At 42.7% G+C, this 21882-nt stretch overlaps 1 protein-coding gene and 1 pseudogene across 3 annotated transcripts in view; both read right to left on the minus strand.

Moving 5' to 3' along the window:
* Nucleotides 1-10784: 10784 nt before the first annotated feature.
* MAP4K3 (mitogen-activated protein kinase kinase kinase kinase 3) overlaps nucleotides 10785-21882 on the minus strand; it is a 180041-nt gene continuing 168943 nt past the window's right edge. For all 3 annotated transcript variants that reach the window (XM_075535824.1, XM_075535823.1, XM_075535825.1), the window contains 6 exons: nucleotides 20889-21060; nucleotides 20203-20271; nucleotides 18423-18515; nucleotides 16062-16132; nucleotides 12918-12973; nucleotides 10785-12220 (listed from right to left, as the gene is read on the minus strand). In XM_075535824.1, the coding sequence (XP_075391939.1) occupies nucleotides 12133-12220; nucleotides 12918-12973; nucleotides 16062-16132; nucleotides 18423-18515; nucleotides 20203-20271; nucleotides 20889-21060 (549 nt within the window). In that variant the 3' untranslated portion in view covers nucleotides 10785-12132. The remainder of the gene's footprint in view (nucleotides 12221-12917; nucleotides 12974-16061; nucleotides 16133-18422; nucleotides 18516-20202; nucleotides 20272-20888; nucleotides 21061-21882) is intronic.
* LOC142431169 (U7 small nuclear RNA) lies at nucleotides 12742-12810 on the minus strand (annotated as a pseudogene).

Here is a 21882-nt window from a genome sequence, read left to right on the forward strand (position 1 = left end):
TTGGGTCCCCATCACGCACTCTCCCTCTTTCACGGTGATGTGATTTCCAACCCCCCCTCCCTGCCTTTGTTGTTTGAGACCTGGTCCCCTCTGCCCTTCACGATCACACATGTTGGTGGGCTGCTTCCGTGTGGCTTTGTTGCTTCTGGTCTAGATGGCCGCTTGTTTACTTTCAAGCCTTAAGTCCCCTGACGCTATATCTCTCAATAGCCGGGCACCATCAGCCTTCTTCACCACACTTGCTTATGCACACATTTGTCTTCAGCGTTTATGTAAGGAAGGTGATCACACAATGATGGTTTTTGTTTCTTGGTGTCTGCTACACGGTCCATTCAACACCTTGTATTCACTTAGGCTGTGTGCTTCTTCTCTGTGGGGTTTGTTGCTTCTGAGCTAGATGGCCACTTGTTTGCCTTCAGGCCTTTAAGACCCCAGATGCTATATCTTTTTGATAGCCGGGTACCATCAGCTTTCTTCACCATGTTTGCTTATACACACGTCTGTCTTCAGTGATCATGTCGGGAAGGTGGGTATCATGAAATGACCGTTAAGCTGGGCAAGGTGCTATTGTATTGCGGAAGTACGCGTGAGGCGGCTCAATGTCCACCTACTACCCTACTACTGAACCTATAAATATATGCACATAGGTCTATTTCCCCTGCTCTTTCTTCTTAAAGATGAATTTCCTCCCTGCTTCTTGCCTATTTTCAACCCTTGGTCTCCGAGCCCGTTTTGGCTCAGCAATACAAGGGGGTGCAAACGTTCCATGGACATTGTGAGACACCCTGGCCTGCTCAGACCTCCCATCTTCAGAGAACAAAATCAAAGAAGGAATCCCCTTTTCCTGTCCATCCTGTTAAGACCAAACATGTGTCCCTTAGCCTTACACCTGCATACACTGCAGTCCACGCATTCCCCTATAGTGTCCACTCACCAGCCTGTAGAGACAGTTGCTCGGGATTCTAGCGATCGCCTCCTGTGTCCACCCCTCTGGTCCTCGAGACCTCCAGGGTGCCCGATCCCTGCAGCTCGGGAACTGCTGCCTGCTGGCTACCTTGCTAACCCAAGTGCCTCATACTCGGGCCCATCCGTGCTCTTCTGCTGTGTGTCCTGACATTCTGCACCATGTACCCGAAGTTCTGTCACATGTAGCCCCACTATTTCTTAACAAGAGAGCCCCAGTTCCCAGTGAGTTGTAAGTCTTGGGCTGCTAACGACAGAGAAGCCTGTAGTTAGTTCTACCCCACCAGTTGCTACAGAGGAGAAAGGTGAGGCTGGCTGCTTCCACCAAGATTTACAATCTCAGACACTCCAAATAGTAGTTCTACTCAGTCCTATAGGGTTGCTATGAATCTGGATTGACTTGCTGGCAGGCGTGTGTATTTATATATTTAATATTTATATTTAATACAGATTTAATTCCTTGAACAAGGCCCTCAGGTTGGTGCCAACAGGTAAACGCTTAATACTAGCTGTAAGGCTGTCGTTTGAACCTACGGGAGGCTCTCAGGAAGGCAGGCACCGTGAAATCCCTGTGGTGCTGTTAGACTTGGCACGCGCCGTGCCGCCACGAGTCAGAGCGGCCTCCTGGGCAAGTAACAACAGAGTCCTTGCACACGTGGTATCTGTGCACGCGCCCCAGTCTAGGCTTCAGCTCCACGAAGACTCGTCGGTGCGCTGGTCATACTGTGGTGGCTGGTGAGCTGCTGGAAGCTCCACCACGGGCATTCCAGATACCAGTAGGGTCACCTGCGGCGAGCAACTTCCAGGGGACGTTCAGATTCAGAACAGACTGTGAAGAGGAACACGCAAACCTCACGAATGGCAGAATGCTGTCTGCATAGTACCTTAGGATGAGCCCTCACCAGCAAGACCTGGGCACGCCTCCTCTTAAGGAGAGTCCACCTTCATGGCGTAGAAAGAGCCGAGCTTTCAGGACCTTCATTGGCCGACGGGCATGAATGAAAACGAGGCGAAACCATGTTAAATATCCACTGATGATTGGAATGCGGAGTGCACGAAGTCTGAATCCAAAACGTTGAAAGCTGTCCAGTGGAGTGGAACACACAGCCAGCTGAGCGGGCAGGAGGTGGCACCGGAACGCATGGTGGCGCTGCCTTCGCAGCAGAGAGAAGACCCGCGTGGCTACTGCGCAGGGATGACACGCAAAGTCGGGAAGGGTTCCATATTTAAAAAACACCAACAAGCAACTGCTGGTGATGATGAACAGGCAACTCTTTGATTTAACTATGGAGAAGAAGATGTGAATTTTATATCAAATAAACCAGCTGTTCTCAACCTGTGGGTCACAACCCCTTTGAGGGGTCGAACAACCCTTTCACAGGCGTCGCCAAGACCATCTGCAAACACATGTCCGATGGTCTTAGGAACCGAGACACGGCTCCGCTATCCCTCTCCAGGTGGGTCTGCCCACATACAAGTACCTGGCATGAAGACTTACCCAGGCTATACCATGCTTCAAGACAAAGTTTCATTTACTTGTAATTAGAAATAAATGTCACAGTATAGAATTACGTAGTTTTTTTGTGATTCATCAGTATGCTTTAATTATGTTCAATTTGTAACAATGAAAACACATCCTCCATATCAGATATTTACATGATGATTCACAACAGTAGCAAAATTACAGTTATGAAGTAGCGATGAAAATAATTTGATGGTTTTGGGGGGGGGGCCCCCACATGAGGAACTGTACTGAAGGGCTGCAGCATTAGGAAGGTTGAGAACCACTGTACTAAACAAAACAAAACTTGCCCAATGTTACCATGGATGGAGGAGGAAGGGTTTTTGCTTAGGGGGTGCGGAGCGTATGTTCACGGTGGCAGGATACTGGGAAAAGATATCAATGGTTGTACAACCGTCTCATCAGTGGCCTTGAACACACGTAGAAGTTGTTGAACTAGAGACTTTTGAGGGGTAGATTTTTGCCACCATTAAAAAAAAATTGAATACAAGGAAGAAGAAAATGTGCTAAAATTGTGGTGATTGTTTAACTCTTCCTGATATGATTGAATTATTGAATTGTATATGTGGCTGAAGTGCTAATTGCTGAGTTGAAACAGACTGATATTGGCCCCTGTCTGCAGGGCAACTGTGGCTTACTGGGCTTGGAGTGCCAAGTCATCATCAAAAAGAACATTTTGAGATCTATGGTGGAGTTCAATGGTGTCAGTGATAGAATAATATCTGTAGTTAGGACAACTATTAATTATTCAACTTAGGCACCAACCAATAAAGCTGCTGCTGAAATAAATCAAAGAATCCTACCAACATCTTCAGTCTAAAAAATGACCTTGGTGATAAAAATGTATCTGGAGATTACATGATACAATTTTGATTTATTTCCAATGACGACTATGCTGCAAAAAACCCTTTGCAACGTCCTAAGTCATAAAAGTGGGCCTCACCAGATGGAAGACACAGGGATCGAAGTGATGACACCTGGGAGAAGAGACGATGGGGGAATCTCAATGGTATCAGCTAAAAGAGCCAAATCCATTGCTCATAAGCAAATGCAGGTTCAAGCTGAAAAATCAAACAAACCTATGTGAGCGAACATACATCTGAATTTACAGGCGATCTCAAGAACAGATATGCCCCAAACACTAAACATCATACCTGAAGAAAGCAAAAGATCATATTAAAAAAGGGGAGAAAAGGCCACCGTGGCTGTTGGTAGAGGCCCTGAAACAGGCCCCGGAATGCAAAGTAACTAAAGCAAGTTGAAGAAAGAAATGATGAAGTAAAAGAGCTAACTGAAAAAGCTAAAGGTTGGATGGAGAAGACAGAGAATCCTGTTGAAACCCTCTAAGCCTTACAAAGTCGAGGAGCCACCCACAGCTCTTTTCAAGATGAAAGAAGTGGGGGGAAAACCAACCTCCAGTTACATATTGACGGGTTCTCCTTGCAGGAAGTATTACAAAGATGTAATAACAGAGTCACACTGTACCCAAAGAACTGGTCAACATACAACCACTTCAAGAGGTAGCACACGACCAAGAATGAATGGTACTGAAGGAAGAAGTCTAAGTGGCACAGAAGGTATTCAAAGATATTTGCCAAAATGAGGCTGGAATTCCAGTGGAAATGTCCCTATGGTAGGACAGTCAGAACATACCACTCTGTCTTGGAAGACGTGCAGCCAGATGCTTTTTAGAATAGAGGATGGGGAGACTCTGTCTCACATACTTTGGACACGTTATCAAAAGAGACCAGTCCCGAGAGAAAGACATCAAGCTTAGTAAAGTGAAAAAGGAAGATAGACAAATCTGCATGATATAGTGTCTGGGGTCTTAAAAGGCTTGAAGAGAAACTCGTAGCCATCTAGCTGAGAAGTAACAAAATCCATGTGGAAGCACACCAGCCTTTGTGACTGCGGGATGTAGAAGGGGTCAGTCCCAGGTATCAAAGACCCAGAACAAAAAAATCCTATCAATGTGAGTGAGGGGGAGTGTGGAGTGGAGACAATTGGACATCTCCTTACAGAAGGGTCACAAATAAGAGATGAGCCAGTCAGGGTGCAGTGTAGCATCAATGAAACACAACTTTCCTCTAGTTCTTTAAATCTTCTACCTCCCCCACTATCATGATTCCAATTCTACCTTACAAATCGAGCTAGATCAGAGCATGTACACTGGTACAGATAAGAACTGGAAACACAGGGAATCTAGGACAGATAAACCCTTAGGACCAAAAATGAGCGTAGCCATACCAGGAGAAGTGGAAAGTGGGGGGGAAATAGAGGAACTGATCACAATGAATGATCTACATATAACCCCCTCCCGGGGGGCAGGGAGTACAGACAACAGGAAAGTGGGTGAAGGGAGACATCAGTCAGTGTAAGACATGAAAAAATAAGGGTTTGTGAGGGAGGGAGAGAGAAAAATGAAGAGCTGATACCAAGGGTTCAAGTAGAGAGAAAATGGTTTGGAAATGATGGCAACAAACGTACAAATGTGCTTGACACGTGGATGAGTGTATGTATTGTGAAAAGTGTATGTCTGAATCCCCAATACAATGATAAAAGAGAAAAATCAGCACATACAAATTGTGGCGGACTACAAGAATTAGAATGCTTTTTAAAGTAGAGGCTGGCAAGACTCCCTGACTTCCTTTAGGCATCTCAAGGAAGAATAGGGCACCGCATTTGGTAGAGGTTCAGAGAAAGGAAGAAAAACTCTCCGTGAGAGGACTGATGGGTCTAACACAAGAGACTCACGGCTCTACACGTGATGGACAATTCTTGCTCACCCTTGAATAGTGAGTAAATTTGCTCTCACTCGGAGCGCTGGTGTCACGGCAGGATGACCATTGGGCAGCAAAAGGAAACGTCAGAATTACAGGCTCATAAACCCTCTGCAGAATTGACTCGATGGCAGTAGGTTTGAAATGACAGCACCTACTTGTAAAAAATTTCATAATTCCCTTTGCTTGGAGCTTTTCCTTGTACTGAAAAACAAATTCACTGCCATGGAGTCAATTAAGACTCATAGTGATCCAATAGGATAGGGTAGAATGGCCCCGATAGGCTTTATAGGGGCCGAACGTCTCACCTCCCTCTAGAAGATCAGCTGGTATTCAATCTGTTGACTGTGGGGTTAGCAGCCCATTATATAACCACTATGTTACCAGGGCTCCTTTCTTAGACTGCAGGAAGGTTAAATAAGAACCTGTTCTGAGCTGCCTGTAAGTCAACCTAAAAACAATTAGGAAAGTATCTCACTCATAAACCCAGGGAAGACCTATCAACAATCACGAAAATAGTGCAGGACAGAGGCATTGTTTGATATGGAAGGAAGCGATTTAAATGTGGTCTATCTTTATTCATCAGAGTATGCCTGGGAGTTCTCTTTTCTCCGGTGACAATAATGCGCTCTATTGATGTGACATCTAATATGACTCCCCAAACCGTCACTGCCCACACAGCTAACACTAGCCCGACCTCTTATTGCCCTTCTTACAACCTCTGGCTTAGTAACAGTTCAACTCCATAACCCTTCCACTAAACGGATGAACTTCTAACACCTTAACCATGTATCATGTTAAATGTCACAAAAGCAAAAACAGAAAGCCTTTGTAATGAGTTTTGATTAGACTTGCGAAAGTCCTAATTGTAAAACTAATTTAACGGAGGTTCTTTTATCTTTATACAAAACGCTGAACAAAGAAAATGCTTTTGTACAGAAAAATTGAAGACAGGAAATTAACTTCTCTGGTTGCAAGAAGATAGTGAAATTCAGAATTTGGAATTTAACTTTCTTTCTGGGCCGGGTGGGGAACCCCTAATCGCTAAGTAAAATCACAAGTGTATTTTGGAGGGAAACTGTTCTGTTTAATGTTTAGTCCAGCCTAGTGGTTAAGAGGATACTTTTTTTTTTTTCACTAGAGAAAAGCTTGTAGTTAGTTCAGGGATCGTTTGCTGGCCCTTAGGAGCGTTTTCCAGTCCAGTCTGTTAGGGCACCATGCCCTGGCCCCAAAGTCCACTTTCAGCATTCCCTGGGGACCTTGCCACTCCATTCCCTTGCTGTTCCGCTGCACTCCCCCAGTGATTTGCCTCGGTGTGGTGGGATCAGGTCAGGTGCAATTCCCACACTGCGTCTCCGGTGCTGTCCCCTGTATCGCCCTTAGTCACTGAGGGGCATCATGTCTCATAGTAGGGCCAGCCATGTTGTTCTCTCTGTGGACTGGCTGCTCTACTCAGGAACATCATCATCACGGCCTGGTGGGCCAGGCTGTGCTCCACTCTCTCCTCCTGCCCCTTCATCTGCTCCCGTGTGCTCTGATCAGATATGTCCATCTCCCGGAGCTGCAGAGTCAATGTCGTCCTTTGGAACACATTCTTTTCGGGGAAGGGCAGGAATCCACTTAATTTATGGTGCTGGGGCCAGCCTCCCAGGCCTCTCCACTGGTTCCCTCCTCCACGCCGGGATATTGCATTCACACCTTGCGACACTGGGTTGAAGTCTGGTCCCACTTTCCCTCAGCGGACTCATGTTGTACTTGTCCTTTTGTGCCTGACTTACTTCGCTTAGCATGATTTCCTCCAGTTCTTCCCATGCCGCTATGTGCCTCATACGTTCACCACTGCTTTTTAGTGATGCGTAGTATTCCATTGTATGTATATACCACAGTTTTTTAATCCAATCGTCAGTTGATGGAAATTTGGGTTGCTTCCAACTCCTTGCAATTGTGAACTGTGCCGCAATGAACATTGGAGCACAGATGTCTGGTCTTGGTTTGTTTCTTGCCTCTTCTGGGTATATGCCCAGTAGGGGGATTGCTGGGTCATATGGTAACTCTATTTCCATCTGTTTTAGGTATCACCAGATTGATTTCCATAGTGGCTGTACGTACTTACAGTCCCACCAGCAGTGGATGAGAGTTCCTGTCTCCCCACAGCCCCTCCAACACTTGTTGCTTTCTGATTTTTTGAATTGGGCTACCTTTGAGGGTGTCAGGTGGTACCTCATTGTTGTTTTAATTTGCATTTCTCTTATGCTAAAGATTGGGAACATTTTCTCATTCGTTTGTTGGCCCTTCGGATTTCTGCCCCTGTGAAACTTCTGTTCAAGTCCTTTGCCCACCTTTCAAGTGGGCTATTGGTTTTTTTCTTTTTGGAAGCTAGCAGAGTACTGTAGATTTTAGTAATAAGGCCTTTGTCTGATGTGTCATTGCTAAAGATGTTTTCCCAGTCTGTGGACTCTTATTACTCTCTTGGTGAATTCTTTAGATGTACACAAGTGTTTTATCTTCAGTATATCCCATTTGTCGATTTGTGCCTCCTCTGTGTTTGTGTCCTTCCCTATTTCTGATAGCCTGTGTATTCCCTGCGCCAAAGTTCTCAAGTTGGTCCCAATTCCCTCATTGATGGCCCTAATAGTTTGGGGTTTAACTTCAAGGTCTGTGATCCACCTTGAGTTTATTCTTGTGCATGGAGTGAGATAAGGGTCTTCATTTTTCTGCATGTTGATATCCATTTTTTCCAGCACCACTTGTTAAAGAGGGCATCTGCTTCCCATTTGATATTTTTGGGGCCCTTGTCAAAGATCAGCTGTGTGTATGCTGATGCTTTTATTTCTGGGTTTTCAGTTCTTTTCCATTGGTCTGAGTATCTGTCATTGTACCAATACCATGCAGTTTTGAGAACTGTGGCTGTATAGTATGTGCCAAAGTCAGGTAAAGCAAGCCCTCCCACGGTGTCCTTCTTCTTGAGGAGTTCTCTGCTAATTCTGGGCTTTTTCCCTCTCCATATGAAGTTGGTAATCAGTTTTTCCATTTCTTTGAAGAAAGATGATGGTAATTGTATCGGGATAGCATTAAACTTATATAGTGCCTTTGGCAGAACTGACATCTTAACTATATTAAGTCTCCCAATCCAAGAGCATGGAATATTCTTCCATTTGTTGAGGTCGCTCTTGGTTTCTTGTAATAGTGTTCTATAGTTTTCCCTATATAGATCTTTTGTTTTTTCAGTCAAGTGTATCCCTAGATATTTCAGTTTGTGTTTGGCTATTGTGAAGGGTACCACCTTTTTGATCTCTTCTTCTGTGGTCTTATCTGATGTGTATAACAGTCCGATGGACTTCTGTTTGTTGGTCTTGTATCCTGCCACTCTGCCAAACTCCTCTATTGCTTCCAGTACTCCCCTTGTGGAACTTTTGGGATTTTCCATATATAAAATCATATCATCTGCAAATAACGATAGTTTCACCTCTTCCTTCCCTAGACGAATACCTTTGATGTCACTTCTTTGCCTTATGCCGTTAGCTAAAACCTCCAGCACGATATTAAATAGGAGTGGAGACAAGGGGCATCCTTGTCTGGTTCCCTTTTTCAGTGGGATTGTTAGTCTTTTCTCCATTGACTACGACTTTGGCTGTTGGTTTTTCATATGTAGCTTGTATTATCTTGAGGAACTTTCCTTCCATTCCTATTTTCGCTAGTGTCTTAAACAGGAATTGGTGTTGGATGAAGGATACATTTTTAACCAACTCCTTAGGTTCAAATCAAGTCTTGGCTCTACCACTTTTAGCCACAGTCCTGGCAAATTATTTAACCTTTCTGTGATTTCCTTCATTGATAAAAAAGTTAACAAGACCTACCTTATGGGGTTGCTTCAAGGATTAAGTGGAAGAATCTCTGTGTAGGATGTGCTATCCCTGGCACACAGACAGACACAAGGCTTGAGCACTTGCTGGTATTGCTTTATGCAAGGAATGCTGTTTACCTGTCATTTGAACGGCACCCCCTTCCCTCACTCTTCTAGTAACATCGACAACACTAATCCACCTATTTTCTGATTTCGACTGGAATCAGTGACACTCTTATAAACTCAATTGCCAGAACAATTGAACTCATTCGTCTCAACACCAGTGGCTAATTAGATAGCTTGAACTTCAGAGATGAAATAGATGGTTCCCAACATCTAAACAAGCACCTCTCCCCCTCCTGCGTGCATATTCCTAGCCCAGAGTTTGCCTTTCTGTCAGCATGGGTGATTCTTTCCAAAGCAAGTGGTCTTCAGACTACACTCAGAAATGCCGATTTAGGATCACTGTGCAGCAGGTGATCCTCATGGAGGGTCTACTTGCTGATCACTTGTCTCGTTTTGTAAAAATAGATTCCTAGGTGTCCAATCATTGGAGTGTGACTCCAGGAGTCGGGTGGGGTGTGTCTGCATTTTCAAAAAAGCAAGCTCTATACTTTTAATCAGTTGCATTTTATTTTCTGTGCCTATATGATGGTTAAAATTTTGAGAGAATAATATCTTTTATATAATGCACACAACACTTGAAAAACAGAAAACAAAACCCCAGTGGCCCCACTGCTAACAAAGGCTCACAGAAGCATCTTGGTTTCTTGAAAATCACTTCTACATGCCTCTGTCTCTCAGCAAATTGCTCGTGTTAGATTGGTAAAGGTGTTTTACAGGAGTTATTACCGAATAATGGGAAGATACTTGAATATGTTTGGGAAAAGTACCGTACATACTCGAGTATAAGCTGACCTGAATATCAGACAAGGTAGCTAATTGGACACAAAAACAACATAAAAATGTACTGAAAAACTCAGCTTGTATACGAGTATATACAGTAATAAAGGGATATCATCTCTATTTGTATGATTTTTAAAAATTCTGTTTTTGAAAAAGGAAAGTGGTCTAGAGTCAAGTAAATTATCCAGGGTGACAGTAAAAGGCATCGGCACAAACGATGCTAAAAATGGAGTCGCCTGGACCCCAACCCAACACTTCCCACTCTTTCTTCCTTACCTCCAGAATCACTCTTCTCCAATGCTTTCCTTTCCTTTCTCTAACCCAGAAGGCTGGCAAACTTTTCTGCAAAGGTCAGATAGTAAATAGTTTAGGTCTTCTGGAACCCAGGGTGTTGGGGTAACCACTTCTACCATGGTAGCACCCGACATAAGTGAATATTCGCGGCAGCATTCCAGTAACATGTTCTCTGTAACAGCAGGTGGGAGCTGCGGGGGGGGGGGGGGCTCGATTGTGCTGTGGAGAATTACCCACCCCTCTTCCAACCAAAAGACTGGAAGCTGAGGGCCCTCTAGACGCCCCTTTCCTCACGTGTGGCAATGTGCCTGCTTCATGAAATGGAGACCACAGATCGAATAACGTCACTTGAGGGGCCAGGATGGAGAATCTAAGCATCTACATGAGTAACAGTCAGATAATTTCCCCTGTAAGAAGCTTAGAATCCAGTCTTACTGTATCCAGATTGAGCCACAGGACAAGCTACTATACAACAGCATGTTAAAAAACATGTTTATTTTACAGTATGTACAATCAGGAATATATTTAAAAGCATTATCAATTAAAATACATGAAGACCATAAATCACAATTTAGTTCGTTCTTAGTGTATATACTCACATTAAAATATAAAGAACCTATGCCAAAAGAGAGTCCAGAGTGCGCATTTGCTCAACCTTGGTACATACATACTCCATTGGAAAACAGCAATCAAAACTGAGTCTCACCAGAACGAAGTTCGTGTGAGGGGTAGTAACCACTATCTTGTTTTGATGAGGTAGTAACTAAACTCTTTTGGCCATGTATTAATACTTTAAATCAATCACAAGAAATATGAAAATGATCACAAAAGAAGGCCAACAGAAGTAAAAATTCCACTAGAAATGTGAACAGCTTCACTTTAAGGAATGTCGCAGTTGTTCAACGTGATGATGCGCAGTGTTCCGTGGAGCGTCTTTAATTTGAGCAACGCTGACTGACTCTGCGTGGGCTGTAATTCAGTCAGTCACTGCCGTGTCACATCATGGCACCGCTACTCCGTGGCTCAAATTCGATGTCAAAGGCATTGTTTTCAAGCACAGACAAGCAACCTGACAGGGTTCTGCTTAAATATAAAAGGGCCAGTTACTACAACAGGTGGTTAATTGGTTTGTTTCACAAAGAAAACAAGCCAAATACATTTAAAAAAGATGTTATGGAGCCAAATGCGTATGGACAACGTCACAGTTTACTTTTGTGACTTACTGCATCACATCTCAATGCTCTGTGCAAATATAAACACCAGTGCACTAGCATTAAAATTAAAAACAAGATTATAAAAGGATTACAGCCTCTGTTACCATTTTAAAAGTTACAAGATTTATATCATATTACTAAATTACATAGAATAAAAATACAATAGTGTTTAATGTAGTTTTCATTGCCAGCACCCCATTTCTGTCATATAACCACACCCCAGAAGATACTAAAGAATTCTTAAAATATTAATCCCAATTGCATCTTTCATCCACATTTACATCTGTACAGATAAGACACGTACTTGTACATCTCATAAAAGTACATTATCTACATAAATTCTTGGTGTATGTCCTCAGCAAAATGAAGTTTCACAGAAAAATACTGCCTATATGTACAAAGATTACATAACAATGAGTTAAGCACTTGTGTGGTTCAAATATGCTAAATATATCCATACCACTTAAAACAAAAATCCCCCCTTTGTCTCATGCCACATAAACTACAGAATAACCGGAGCCAAGTGACTGCAGTCTGTGCGGCACGGCTCGCGTGGCCCTCTGTGCGGCGGCGCTGCTGCTGTCCCCAGTGACTGGCAGAGCACATTGCTCAGTAACTGTTTTCATGGCCCGCCAGGATGTAGAGATTGCTATTTGCGGTGGGGTTATCAGTTGGCCTACTTTCCAAAACCACGACCCTAAAAGTAAAACGAACAGAAACAGAGGACAGAGTTATTCTTGAAAATGACTAGCAGCATAAACCGCCCACTGCCCCCGCGGGCTGCTTCTAAGTGGGGCTTCTTTGATTTGTGGGTGAAGCCCATTTGCAGGCCGTCTGGGGAGAGGGCCGGTTCCCACCGGAGAAGTAGTTTTACTGCCCACACCCGTCCTGCCCTAACCCCAGTTTCTTGTCAGCACACGACGGGAAACCCACGTTAGAGGCAATGTGGAGGATGAAGTCTTACAGAGTCTAACAACAATGAGTGGCTCAAGAATCAGAAGATAAACCACAGCAGAACTAAAACGCTATCTGGCACCGAAAACCTTTCTTTATTGGCCTGCGGTCTTGTCATGTGTGGTAGACCAGACTTCATGTAGTATTTTTAATGCAAAACCAGCCCCGACAGATAGGTACATTCTTTTTGTTTAGGAGATCAGGCACATCTGCAAGGGTCTTCTAACTTTCTCTTCTTCTTGTTTTTTTTTTTTTTTTTGGGGGGGGGGTTTCCAGAAAAAAACAAACAAACAGAAAACCTGCTAGACAAATTCTAAAAGAGCTGTAACACTTTGTCGAACATATTACTGAGAAATGTCAGTTCTCATGAAAAGACGCCAGTTACATGTGGGACTAAGAAACACACGTAGCTTTATATTTTAAATAGTTTCTCTTCATACCTGTCAGAGCCAAGGAGCCTGAAAATTCTTGTGCTGTCTGAAATTTCTTGTGTTACCTGTTCAAGTAAAAATGTAAATTTAATTTCTGAAATTAGAAAACAGAAAAGTAGATGGGCATTTTATAACTTTACAGAAAACAAACCTTTTCCTAAGATGGAAAAGATATTCCTGTATGCCTTAATAACACGGCGCACAGGGGCAGAGTTGTGTTAGTCTAGGAAACGCATGGCTGAATTTGAATAAATTTGAATAAAATATAGAAATAGGAAAGCCACTTATGTTACATTATACACTTGAAGGGACCTTTAAAAGCACAGTATTCTGGCTCACCTTCTTAAGAAGGCCACTGGCCGCCGTAACTCACGTAGACCTGGTGCTTTGATTGAAAATGGTGCAGTATGAAGTATTGAAACGACAGGCACAACTTAACTTCGAATCCTAATTCTCACACTTAAACCACTGGGCAGCATATGATCTCCTAAACATATTTTTGCCTTGTGCAAAATGGAATAAAAAATATCTACTTTGGAGTATTCTCATAAATATTAAGTGGATATAATGTCTAGCTGAGAATACTCCAAAGATGCTAATTCTTGGTTCTTTTTCTTGCCCACTGTCTCGAAATAATAAAAGATTTCATAGTCGTACACATCCTTCAGAAAGTCCTCAGAGGGACCAACTGCCAGTTGGGGAAGCAGGGGTAAGACTACAGGGAAAGAGAAACCCAGGACAGGTGGTAGCTCACTGACGGCAAAACATCCTAAATTACAGTGGCTCTACCTTCTTCCCTAAATTTGGTAGGCTGCAAAAAATTTTGAGTTTGAAACTAAACTTATTTCCTAATACTTTATCAACTAATTACTCCAGAAACATCAATTATTCCTACGTTCTGTAGCCCAGCTCACCTGAAGGATACAACGCACTCACATAAGTAACAAGGGTTCAAGGCTCAAGATTGTGATTTTTAGTAGATTCTGGGGTTTGCCTACTAGAGGGGTATAATCTTATTTTTGGAGAGGTGGCATTGAAGTAAGGGCAGTCTCGGGAGTTTAAAAAAGCCCTCTGGTGATATTCTGTAAATACCTTTTGAAAAACAAAACTAAACAATCAGTCCTGTAATACTTTGCTTTTTCTGCTCAGTGTTCACTAGTTGTTGACTGTTCTTAATCTCCCTGCCCAATTCCCTCAGGTGATTTAACACCATTCTGAAAAGTGAGATCTCATGGGCATTACTGCTAAAAACATGTTAGCAGAGACCTTTTGAACACTTCCTACAAGCCAGGCATGATGCCAAGCACACCACGTGGTTCATTTTATTAACCCTTTGAAGCACTATTTCATTTTCCCCAGTCCACAGAAATATGAGGGGTACCCCCCAAAACAGGGTATTGTTCAAAACTATATATTTAAAGTTTTTTACAAAACAACTTTATCACCTTCAAAGTACTCTCCATTACACTTAATGCATTTGTCAAATCTGCGATTCCATTCTTGGAAACATTTTTCAAACTCCTCGGCTGGGATGGCTGACAGCACCTCTCTCCGTATTTCCTTCACCGCTTCTACCTCATCAAATCGCTGTCCTTTCGTGTCCCTCGTCATTCACGCAGACAAAAATGAAGTTGCACGTGTGTGGGGCAAGAGAGGCAGGCTGTGTCTTGCCCCAAACTGGCGCACTGAGATGGCTCCATGAGCAGGTACATTGTCGTCATGGCAAAAATAGTCTCCCCTCTGACACCAATCAGGCCTTTTCTGCTGCACACAATTTACGCTCTTTTCAGAACCTCCAAATAGAAAGCTTTATTAACAGTCTGATCTGCTGGAATGAACTCTCTACTACGAATCGTCATTTTTGTCTGTTTGGGAAGTTGATGGACGTCCAGAATGAGATTTGTCATCAGTCGACATTTCACCTTTTTTTGAAAGGAGAAAACCACTCGTACACTTGAGTTTTTCCACAGCGCTGTCCTTACAAGCTGTGTCCAACATCACAACAGTTTCTGCAGCATTCCCAGCCCCCTCTCAACCCCACGCCCAGGAAAAAGAATTTCACAGCCGCACGCTGTTCACTTAAATTGACCATCACAAAAGAGGAGGTTTGAGTGAAACTGCTTGTACAAAACATTCCCTGTGACCAGAGAGAATCTTCCTAGGCGATGCCACTGGCTCCACTAACCCAGAGTTGCTTGATGCTTGCCCAGCGCAATTTGTGTGTGTGTGCACGCGTGCTTGAGAAAGTTAGTGATATTCCAAGCTCACACCGCTGATAAGAGTTGCGACTTGAACTAGGGGGTCCTGCCCACACTGATTGCTTGGTAGAAGAACTGTACTGAGTTTCATGAACCTTAGTTCAGGGCACAATGTGCTACTGTCTTGCCTTTGGCATGAAAAGGTGCTTCTCCCACAGTGATCAAGTGAAGGTGACGCTTTACAGACTGGCAGAGGGCATTCACTTGAGGGCACTGGAAGAATTTTTGATGATTTTATTTACTATGACACTGAGGGGGAGGAGTGGAGAGGAAAAAAAGCAAATTTTGTTGATGTTTATAACCCTAGCACTTTCTGACAGAAATGATACATTGAATAGAATACATCACGCTGCTTGGGGTTAAATTCTTTCTGAAAGTGTGGTAGGAAGAACTCGAAAGATACAGACACAGGTGAAGGGAAGGGAAGAAAAGATGTGGAAAGAATCTGGCAGTGCAGAGGCAACTGAAGGAAGGGGCAGAGTGGCCTCACAGGACATGCAGGGTCCTGTCCTTCTAGCCGGCCGTCTGAACTGCCAGGCAGAGAAGGCGTGTCAGTCAGGGCTCTTGGTCCAGGTGTGGGGTCTGGGAATGTCAAGCAGAAACCATGGTGGTTAGCTTTAAGCAGTTGGGGAAAGTCTTGTTTTGAAAAGGCGGGTGTTGTCTGGAAGAACATAAAATATGCACTGAAGTTATCTGAGTACTGGAGAGAAAGCGTTGGCTATGAAACAAAGGTTACTTTAAATCACTAGTCTGAATAGAGACTATGATGGTTCCCAAGTCAAGCATTCCTGGTAAAAATTAGCAAAACCCAAATCAAAAGATTTGTCTGAAGTACAATTTGACAACACCTTGTGACTATTTAATAAGAAAAATTTTTTTTTAAAGGATTACTTACTTCATTTGATCTGAAACTTCTACCTTGCATTCCGTGTTTCCAGAAAGCTAGCACGCTGTCCTGTAGGCAAACTAGCAGGCAAGAACAGCTCAGTTACTGCTATTGTACAAAAGTTCAACTGCTAAGCATCATTTAATCCCTCTTTCTATCTTCAATGGCAACATTTCAACTGGTCACTAGCGTTAAAAAAAAAAAAATCACTGCCAAAGACTTAACTGATAAGAGTAGAAGCTGCAGATCTTTACATGAGCAGAAAACCTCCTTGTTCTCAGAGTGCTGGTGGATTCGAGTCACTGACCTTGTGCTTAGCAGCCCAAAGCACAACCCACTATGCTACCATGGGTCATTTCAAATATACACGCTCACCTACTGCCACGGAGTCCACTCTGACTCACAGTGACCCTACGGGACAGAGCAGAACTGCCCCTGCGGGTTTCCAGGACGGTTACTCTAGATGGGAGTCAAACGCCTTATCGTTCTCCTGGGGAGTGGCTGGTGGTTTTGAACTGCTGACCTTGAGGTTAACAGCCCGGTGCATAACCGCCACGCAACCAGCGCACACCACACAGTACTTAATATAAAATACTTAAAACACACACACGTACCACCACTCAACTATGAAATCCTAATATTTGCCAATAGGTTTAGAGAAAATTAGACCTGGCATCTTACATACCCCATGCTTTCCATGGTTCATACATTTGGTATGATGAAAATTCAAGGTATTTCTAGATTTTTTGTTATTGCAAACAATGATGTAATAAGCATTCCATTATCTTTTAACTCCATTTTGGACAAAATTTTATAGACCCCTCGTAACCAATCCAGGTTTTGTGTGTATAATGAATGAGGAAGAAATGTAACTTTGCTTCCCATATATGACCAATTTTTTCAGCATCATTTGTTGAATAGTCCCATCATTTCCCAGGATCTTTTCACGGTTTTCTGTTTGATCCTCATATTTCCTGTTTCGTGTCTAATAAAACAATGTTGCGGTATGGTGACAGCAAGCATCCTCACTGTTTTATATTTTAATGGCAATTATTTGGACCATTAAACATGATGTTTACAATAGGGTAAGGTCATTTCCTTCCTATCCTAATTTACGAAGCAGTTTTTTTGTTTAAAACATGAACAGAGTTTATTGAATTTTTTGGCAAAATAAAAAGTTATATGACTTTAAAAATTTTTGGTTACATACTGCATAAATCTCCCAAGTTTTTCTGAGATAAAGTATCTTACTCGTTAGTGTGGAATTTTATTTGTTAATCTTATTTTAATAGTGATGTTCATAAGTCACATTAGATTATCATTTTTTATTTTATGTTCCAATCTTATACAGTTTTAGTATCCTTATTTAGTTGGGTCTCATACTTTAATTCCCTCATGATTCCTTGTCTACAATCTCCAGATCTGTATGGGACTGGGTGTTTGGTCCTTGTTCCGGACATGAAAAGCTGTAAAGCCATGCAGCCCTACGTCCTCTGTAGGGAGAAGCTTCTGATTATCAGGCCCCTCCAGCAACAAGGTCTCAGACTTGGACACTGTTCTGAGTTTCTGTCCTTTGTTTACTTTGTATTTTCATCCCGTGCTGTTCTAGTGGCGGCTTCTATTTCACTGTCTTGGGCAGTTGTCCCCCCCAAATGACTTAGCTTTTTTTAAAAAGTGGAGGACATGCATTCAGGATTGAGAACTCAAAACAGCACAAACGAACTATCTGCCCTTGATCTGAACTCTCTGCAACATCTAGTATCTTTACTGAAGGACATTTAAAAAAATCATGGTTAAATATCATTTATACTTAAAAATACGACTTTAAATATTGTCCTTCATTTTTCCTGGCACAATCTCATCTATAATAATCTTTACCTTACTTTTCCTGGGTATAATTATTTTAGAATACTGATACCATCAGAAATACTTTTCTAGAAAAAGCTCTTGCCGAGTAAAATGTGGAAATATATTTATAAAGAAATGATACAGGAATCTGGAAGAAACAGAAAAATCATAACTATGTTGTAAGAAATGATACTATTTTTTTGAAATGTCAGATCTATAACAATTGTTTTCAATATTGTTATTAAACTAATTTAGAATATATGTATAACTTCAGGCTAATATTGACTTCCTACTCATTATATCCTATATTTGAAAAAAGATGAGTCCTTAGCAATGTACCGTATACACACAAGTATAAGCCAACCTAAACATCAGCCGAGACACTAATTTTACTACAAAAACTACATAAATAATGTGCTGGAAAACTCGGCTTATACACGAGTATATAAGGTATTTTTGTAACTTCAGGTAATTACCAGATCAATTATTTTCATCAGTTTAATCAGCCAAGATATTACTTACCTATTGATTCAATCTGGAAATCAAAGGTGAGTTCTGATGATAATTTTCTGCTGGATTTTAATCTTCCTTGGAGATTTACTATTTTTATACAACCTAGAGGGAAAAAAAATCACTGAGAAACGAAGATAAAGTAATCTTATTCCTTGAGGGCTATGTAACCACACCGAGCAACTCATGAACGGAGAGATGCACAGGGCCAGCCCCAGAGTCCACCTGACCCCCACTCCATCCCCTAGAAGTGTGCACTGCAGAGGACAATACCAACCCTACAGGCCTGGGAGGGACTAGACCCCGTATAGGGACAGAGAGGACTGTAGGCTCACAACAGCTCGAGACATGGCTGGAGCACACCACAACAGGGCAGTACTGGGACACATGGCGCCGAGTGAGTGAGCGGTGTACCCACTCTTACAGTGGGGTGAAGCAAGAAGGGAACATGAAAGATCAGCAGTGGGAGCAAAGCAAAGCTATAAACCCCCGAGGAGCCCCAGCAATACACTTCAGGCTAGGAGGGGCAGTTCCCAGGGCCAGTGGGAGGTGGGTCAGGGACAGACCTGGAAATGATGTCTGCTTTGTTCTGTGTGTGTTTTTTTTTTTGGCTAGGCATTTTCTTTGTTTTTTCTCTTTTTATTCAATCCTTTGTCTCTGTTGTTGTTTTGCCTTGCTATCTAAGACAGGAACTCATGGTTCTGGAGAGACTTGGGGGAGGAAGTGGCAGGGGAAAGGAGTGGTGAGCAAACAATGCCATAGACAGGGGAACAACTAGGGAATGAAAATCAACAAGGAGGATGTGTTGGAGCAATGGCAATCTAGCTGAGAGGAATTACTAAGAGGTGGGAGATGGGTGAATGCGGTCGTGGGGCAGGAGGAAGGTAAAAGGAAACAGCAAAGATTTAGGAAACAAAGCTATGGATAGAGGTATAAACATAGGTGTGCATTGATGTACTATATTAATTCATAAAAATATAGGTATTGGTCTATGTATATATATCTATATGGAAATACATTGAGGAAGTAGATGGACTTTGGGCTTCTGCTGAAGCCTCCCTCAATGCAAGAACACTTTGTTCTAACAACCTGGCATTCTGTGATGCTCACCTTCCTGGCACTATCACTAAAGACAAAATGTGTGCATAAGCAAATGTGGTGAAGAGAGCTGATGGTGCCTGGCTATCCAAAGACATAGTGTCTGGGGTCTTAAAGGCTTGAAGGCAAACAAGTGGCCATCTAGCCCAGAAGCAACAAGTGCACATGGAGGAAGCACATCAGCCTATGCGATCATGAGATCTTGACAGAATCAGGTAACAGACAACAGAAGACCCAAAACAAAACAAAAAACCATATTGTTGAGAACAGGAGGGGGTCAGAGCAGAGACACCCCCAAACCTGTTGGTAGACATTAGAACATCCCCTCAACAGAAGGGTCGCAAGGAAGGGATGAGTCAACCAGGGTGCAGTATAGCACTGATAAAACACACAATATTCCTCTGGTTCTTTGAGGCTTCCTCACCCCCCGCTATCATGACCCCAGTCCTGCCTTTCAGGTCTGGCTAGACCAGAGCAGGTGCACAGGTACAGATAAGAGCTCACGACACATGGAATCCAGGTCAGATAAACCCTTCTGGAACAGAAATGGGAGTAGTGATACCAGGAGGGTAGGGGGAGGAGGAAAGGGGGACCGAATGAAATGATCATCGCATATGTACAAATATGGACTGTCCTAAGAGCCCCCAATAAAATGTAAGAAAGTAAAAATAATAAGTTCATAAATAAAACTTACAGTCCATGCATACGAGAATGGTATCTCTCTCCAGTTGAGTTACATGAGTAACACTTGTCTGTGGGCTATCTACAACACAAAAAGCATTGAATAAAGTTATAGAAAAAGTAGTAATAAAAGCAAAGAGACATCAAAGAGAGTTCGGAGATCACTGCACTCGAAACGCAGTCATAAAATCACGGTAGTGGAGGATTCGAACTAGAGTCAGGCAGCTTGGGTGCCAACATTGAAGCAAGCGCTAAACGGTGTAAGTGTTCACCGCGGCCAGTGATGTTAGCCATTGCTTTCACTCTTTTACGTTAGTTATGACGGATTTCTGATTTTACGCTTAGAAGGCCTGGAACTGCCCTTTGTAAGTTTAAGTGACGTGATTTTCCCACCAACCCGAAGCCCACTTCTGCGTGCTCTAGACCCAGTAAGGTCTCAGTCTGTACCTACATGGTCTGTTAGTTAAACAAATCAGCTACTTTAAAACGAGCCATTTTCTTCAGTTCTAAAGAGATGTTTAAGACTGGACTTTCACAGTTTCTCCTTAAAGACAGATTCTGTCAACCTGTTGCTTATAAAACTGGTATGCACGTGAAGGGGCTTCACAGAGTCCGTGGAAAGGGGAATTAGGAGATGCCCCCACAAACTTTTGGAATCCTCTTTGAATAATGGTCTTAATAATTCAGCAAAACACAAACCTGACTCTGTAAACCACGAAGAGGTAGAATTCGGGTTGACGGTCTCAAACCGCACCACCTGGTTGAAGTCTCGCCCTCTGCTGACAGCCACACATACTAAGGGGTACTCCTGCTCTGGGACGACCAGCATCTCAAACATCCTGAGTGGACACGGGATAGGGAAATCGATGTGCTGAGGAGAGAAACAAAGACGTGCCGTCACACCCAGGAGAGTAAAATGCCAAAAACATAGTTTTATCAATCTTCAGTTCTGCTAAAACATACAAAACAATCAAGTTACTTCTTAGATAAAAACTCAAGGTATACAGAAAAATCAAATTTATTAAGTATTTTTATAAATACTTTACCATTATTTTAGGCAATTAGGGTTAGAAAATGGATCCCTGGTGGCGCAAATAGTTAAGCACTCAGCTTCTAACCCAGAGGTCAGTGGTTCGAACCCATGCCAAAACTCCTCGGGGTGGGAGACTTGGCGATCCACTCCCATAAACCTCATGTCTAGGAACCCCATGGGCAATCCTACTGTCACCCTGGTTAGCTTTGGGCCAGCATCAACTCCACGGCACCAAACAACAACAGGGCTGGATGGGAACACCCTCATCAAGTGTCTAACCCTTCTTTCTCAGAGTTGGAAACTGAGGCCCGGGAGTTTGGTGACTGTGTCAGGGTCCCCTAGCCCTTTCTGGTACAGGCTCCAAAATGGATTGTCTCCAGTTATATTTAATTCTGTATCCTTATTCAACTGAACAAAAGTGGATAAAAGAACTGAATTAGCCAGTGAGAATCATGCGAAATTTATCATCCAATCTCAAGCGATTTCATTCAATAAGGTAACATACAAGTAAAAGAAAACCAACTTTATTATTTTATCTTATTGTAAAGAGATGAATGAATTAAAAGTGTGGATAAACGTCATTAGCCATTAGGAAGTAAACTCACAATGAGGCACTCCCGATAGTGAAACGAGAGAGAGTCACAGCAATAGCCCTGGGAA

Source organism: Tenrec ecaudatus, chromosome 17 (genome assembly GCF_050624435.1).
Source record: "Tenrec ecaudatus isolate mTenEca1 chromosome 17, mTenEca1.hap1, whole genome shotgun sequence".
Lineage (NCBI taxonomy): Eukaryota > Metazoa > Chordata > Mammalia > Afrosoricida > Tenrecidae > Tenrec > Tenrec ecaudatus.